General features: G+C 35.5%; 1 protein-coding gene across 1 annotated transcript in view; it reads right to left on the bottom strand.

Annotated features, from left to right (window-relative positions):
- Window positions 1–2764: 2764 nt before the first annotated feature.
- VPS13A (vacuolar protein sorting 13 homolog A) overlaps window positions 2765–6000 on the bottom strand; it is a 115268-nt gene continuing 112032 nt past the window's right edge. Inside the window, exon 72 of the mRNA XM_080371671.1 lies at window positions 2765–5676. Coding sequence (XP_080227797.1) covers window positions 5626–5676 — 51 coding nt within the window. The 3' untranslated portion in view covers window positions 2765–5625. The remainder of the gene's footprint in view (window positions 5677–6000) is intronic.

The following is a 6000-nucleotide window of genomic DNA, read 5'->3' as shown; positions in this document are numbered from 1 at the left end:
TACTTGTATCTAGTGAGTAGCAGTAATGACCACGGAGGGAACAGTGCAGCACACCCTGGGATGAGGTGCAGGGTACAGTGCCACTTGCTGAACAAACAGCTGCCAAGGGACAGTGACAGAAAGCATGGAATAATGTGTGTCATCCATGGCCCCGACACGTCATCTACAGCCCCCTCACAAGTACTGACTTCATGACAAGTCCTCAAACCTGCTGTCCTAAACACTGCTGCTCAAAAAATAATTCAAAAGCATTTCTTGTCATAAAATCTGTAGATATGAGAGTTTTACATTACTTAAGAACTTCCAGTCACATGAAAAGACAACAAAAATACTTTTTCTAGGGCAGCAGATTTGATGGAGAAAAGCATATGAAATGCCCAAGCGTGTGAACTGCTTCATCTAGTTCTGAACCCCTGGGAACTTCTGGAAAAACGTCTGTTTAAACTCTTAGATTTTTCATATATTGAGTCAATTTGCTGTCTGTGAAAAGCACATTGACACCATGAATTTGGGAGCCTGGCTTTGCTGGAGTACAAGCCTTGCAGATTATAACACAGTCACCATTTCACAGGACCACCAGTACAGGAGTGCTTTTCTCACACTTCAAAACCAACACGTAAAAACATTCACAAGGGCTGTTATCAAGACAGGTCTGCACATTGCTCTTGATCTGCTTGATGCAACAAGGAATTAAAACCCACAAAGACAAAAACTGGGAGACATCGAGCAAAAAGAGAATTCAGCTTTTCTTCCTTTTAGTGTCCTACCTCATCATGCCTGCTCCAGCAGACACATTCGTTTCAGCCTTAGATGTAGTGATACAGAGATGGTACGTTAATAAAAACTAATGTGGACATTCTTTTACTCCTTGTAGGAGGAGACTTAGCCAGTTTACTCCTCCCTTGAAGTAAATATTACAAGAATATTCTTGTAATTCTTGTTCCAGATTTGCCCTGAAAACAATTAAAGCCTTTTCATAGAAATCCTGTATCTGCTGTGAGTGGAACTTTAGACCCTTAGATCCACTTGGCAGCCACAAAAGCAAAAATTGTGACCAAGATTATGGTTGCATTTTTTAGGTTAAACAACAAAGCTCAGGCTCCTAGGTGATGCATATATGTAATTGCATATACTGGCCAGAAAATTGCTAATTAATCCACCCGTATGAATAATAACAACCAAATCTAGACTGAGTAACAGTCCTACAGGTACAAAAAAAAGTGCCTATTTGTTCAGTTTTAGACAGAAAAGCCTAAGGCATTCGAGATTTGCATAACCAAGCTGACAATTTGTATTTCAAGAGAAAATGACAAACACCAGTGTTTCTCTGTATGAAAATGTGAAATGCTCAGTAAAATTTCAATCTGCATAACAAAACAAGTATTCTGATACACGTGAAAAACAAATCTAGTCTGAACCACTTTGCATTGTACCTGAGACAATTTACAAATACACAATCATACTAGCAGTGTTTTTCACCAACAGTTCCCACACTTAACAACCTTGTTCTTTTGAAATACACAGACTCAATTCTTCTAAAAAAATTAGAACCTCCTGCTCCCCTCAACCTTCCACAATATTGAGATAATTTCCATGATAATCTGCACACAATAGCAAGACAGGCAGCTTCTTGCCTGGTCTGGTTTTAGTAACACATTCAAGCATAGAACCTGAGACCCCTCCTTGGCAGATTTTACAAATAAATTGATCAACACAAGGAAACAAAAAGCCCTTGCTAATTAACTCTTAGGAACTTTAGCCACCTATATACTTAAGTTCCTGGGAGGTAAATGTTTCATTGGTATCGCCTGTTCATGGTTTTTGCTTGTCTTCAGTAAAGATCAGTCACTGCAGATGGAGAGTGAACCGAACAGTATGATTAGCTAAAGAAACAGCGCGCACCCTTGCCTTGCACAACACCCCCATGATTCCAAGCAACACAGCCTTTCAGCGGTTCTCTTCTGGAATTCAAATGTGAAAGGTGCAAGAATGGGGGGGGGGGGGAAATCTTCTGAATAGTTTTGTGGAATATTCTCATTCTTGAAGCTAAGAAGAGTATCAGAAAAAATACGCAAATCAAATATATAAACATGTATTTAAGTATCATATGGAAGATACAGAGCTATTTACAAACAGGCCACAAGACTTAAGGCATGTGATGTATTTATTAAAACTGTTTTATATCAGCAGAATAATCAGGAAACTCAGGGTCTGTAGTTCAAATTCAAGACTATGCTGTAAGTGTTTAAATTTAAACTACCATTACACAGTAATATTAACCTGTTGTTGACTAGTGTGTAGTATTTCTTATTTGCAGATAGATGGCTAAAACTCATTCCAAAGGAACAAAAGACTTTAGTGGTTTGATACGCGAGTGTATTTTGTGAAGCGTGAAAGATAATAAATAGCTAATGGCATATGTACGGACTTTTTTTTTTTTTGGAAAAAAACGGATTTTCTAAGAACCTCTTACCTGGAAACATCATCTATGCTTTTTCAATGTGGCAACAGAAAAAAAAAATACTTTAAAGGGAGCTTACACATGTTAATCCAGTTATTAACTTGCCCATATAATAAACCAAAGGTAAAGACTAAAGTCGGTATTCTGCTTTCACTGAGATGGCTGCAACATAAGCTCAACCGTGCGTTCTCAAGAGTCAGGATTTGATTTATTTGTCAATTTCTACCTATGAAATTCTGGTTAATGGTATTACCTGTTAATTAAAGCAGTATATAAATAAAACAAGTAATAATCAGATTTCAGTCCAGTAACATTCAGTTTCATTTTATTCAAGGCGAAGAGGTAAGGAAGGGGGAAGAGTTCGGAAACGAAAACAGCCATTCCATGCAGCTGAACAAAAAGAGGTGCAAACAGTTAAGACTTACAAATGTTTTAGTAATGTGTCTGGCATCTTTGATTCCATGTTTGGTTTGTCACTGATTTCTTAGACGTAATTCTAACCATTAAACTACTACTAAGCACTCAAATGACATTTTTCAAAGGTAGTAAGTTTAGGTAACAGTCATCTAGAAGAGCTGTTCTTCAGTACTTCAGTAAAGGCCATGGTATACTTTCAAACACCACAGTGGGCAGACCTAAATGCCTACATTTTTATTTTTATTGAGATCCCCTTGTCTAATTGCATATGTATTTTTAATAAATTAATGTATCTATTCTGCCTTCCTGAAAAAATATGCACATTGCAATAAGGAATGAGGCATAGCAGTGGATATCTCAAACAGCTTGCAATAATCCAGAAAACTACACAATGGCACAGGTCTGAACAACTTTCTCCTCAGGCTAATATATAGTTAAAACAGAGAGAACTGGCGTTTGCCAAGAAAAGGCAAAATTCATTCATGAGTCCATGGAGGATGTGTAAAGAAAGGGAAAAAAAAAAAAAAAAAAAAGGAAAAAGACACAATTTAATGATTAGAAAAAGAGAACTACAGAAAATCATGTTGTCACTGCAAGCGGAGATGAGGGAGGTGGGGAAAGGTCCCATGTTGACTTTTTAACACTTCCAGTGGTTTAGCTCCTGTGTTAAGGCTTTTAGTTAGCACAAAAGATCAAAATATTTTATACTCTATAGGAAAAATGCAATTTTGGGGGAATTAAGTTTTCCAAAACATGAACTTAACCACAGATATGTACTTTTAAAATAAATTCTGCACTTCAATAATATTTGAGCAATTTAACCATTAATGTTAAGAGCCAGCTGAGATTTGAGAATCAGGAGTTTGTTGGCAAAATAAATGTAAGAAAGTTAAGAACTGGAGATAACTGAAATAGAGGCTCTCTGAAGAGAAAATATTTAGAAGAGGGTAAATGGAAAAGCTACACAAATGGGAATGTACAAAGTACTTGCAAGAGGTACTAGAAGTGAAAGTTGCTGCAGATACTCAGTAAATACTGGGGATAGAGAGAAAAGGAGACAACACCGTAATCAAGATCATGATGAAGCTATTAACTAAACTATCATGCCTAAGATGAAAAGCGTAGATGAAAAACAAATTACAGATACACAGTGGTTCTCAGTGCACCTAATAACACTACTTATCAAAGGCAAGGTATTGTATTAGTTTGGCATGATTATAACCTGAGTTAATACTCTTGGTATGTGCTTGGTGTACAAACAAGTAAAGTAACATAGTCATTGTCATAGTTTGGAATTGTCTTATAATCTGTTGATTCAGTTTAGAATTCACGGGAAAAATTACAAGATTACATGTATTTTGTAACCCGCTAAATTGTTACTTAACACCAAAGGCAAGACTTACAGTAAATTAAAGAACTGCAATTGTAGGTTAGCATGCAAGTAATTTAGATTTTACAATAATGTGTCAATTTTAATATCTCAAGCATCACCAGAACGTCAGAATTATAACCTGTAGCTATAAATATTCCAAACCATCGTTTGGAAACAATATTTTGGCAGCAGGTACTTACTATACGTACCAGATACTCTGAAGACTTTGATACGGGAATTTATGGAAACCTTCATGTAACACTGTACTGTTTCCTTACTGTTTGTGTCAACTACCACTCAACAACACTATGACTACCACATCTATGAAATAAGCAGAATCACACACATTCAAGCTCTCCCTATTAAAGTTCTGTTGTCTGGGTGTGAAACAAAAAAGTTTCATTGGGTAAGAAAAGTTGATAAAAGCAACTGTGAAATATTATATTTATTATTTAATATAAATTTTACTTTATTGGTCACTTGCTTAGCACACAATACTATGTAATCCAAGGCATTGATTTTTGGTATGCAACAGTACACTTATAACCCCATAGACTCCTTCTTGAGTTGCAAGACTACTAATAACTTATTTAAAATAATAGGCTTTAATGAATATTTTTAGTGCAGAGATATATTAATTCTCCCCATTATAGGTTTTTGTAAACTCATATTTTCTGTGAATATTGATAGAGGTGCTGCAATGTTTCCTTGAGTAGAATATAAAAAAGTTTACACTAAAAGTGATATTTTATTGTAAATTTGTCATCACCTGGTCCGTTCATTTATAAAAAGAAAGTAATATTGTTAACTCAGCAGCCACTCCTGTGATCTTCTAAATTAGACATCTCTGGTCAGTAGCCTACTACTAAAGAATTTGAGTTGTAAGACTAGTGATTACTAAATTAACATTTCCTTTGATAAACTTGAATTTCAACACAGCCTCAAGTCATATGAAAACTAAGATACTAAGTATTGCTTTTCAGAATCAAATCAAAACTGAAAAATTTGCACTGAATAGCATCGGAAGAATTATTCCAGAGTTCAATTTCAGTATCAAATGTAATGGCAGAACAAATTAATTTTAAAATTTCATTTATAAAAAATGAAATCTGGCACTCTTATATTAAAAAAACCCAAACACAACAAGCCAGAACTTGGCAAAATTTTTTTGATCACTAAATATTTTTTTCTAATTTAATGTCATCTATTTCTGTAATATAGCCATAGACTGTTGTGACTATAATGAATGATTTCATAAATCTTCCTTCTTTCCTGTGTTTACGTTTGTTGCAGATACTCAATTAGCTCTGCTTGTTAAAGAGGAATTGAAAGGCAGCTGTTCATTGTTCTTCGTATCTTGGTGCTCCTCCTCTCATTACAATTTTGGCTGATTCTCTCTCACTTCTTCCAGTTTAGAAAGGATCCACTGTGTGAAGGAAAAGGAAAAAACAAAAGTGTTTCCTTGGTAAAAACCATACAAAGCAGCTGAAAATTAGATTGGGTTGGTCAGACACCTCAGTATCTGCTGTCTTCCTTACTCAGTTTTAATACAGTGCCCAAAGTCTACTGTAGGTTACAAACCCCTGGTTTTCTCACATGAAAATGGAGGCATTTAAGTACCAACATCTGACATCGAGTAACACAACTAGTTAAACAGGCCAGGTTTACATTTCAGTTTTCTGGTCTGTATTTCAATGAATAACATTTTAAAAAACAAATTACATCATTTCACCCACTCTAGACAAATCAC

This window comes from Falco punctatus (genome assembly GCF_963210335.1).
Source record: "Falco punctatus genome assembly, chromosome: Z".
NCBI lineage: Eukaryota > Metazoa > Chordata > Aves > Falconiformes > Falconidae > Falco > Falco punctatus.
The sequence above is the reverse complement of the archived record's forward strand: the minus strand, read 5'-3'. Positions and strand labels throughout refer to the sequence as shown.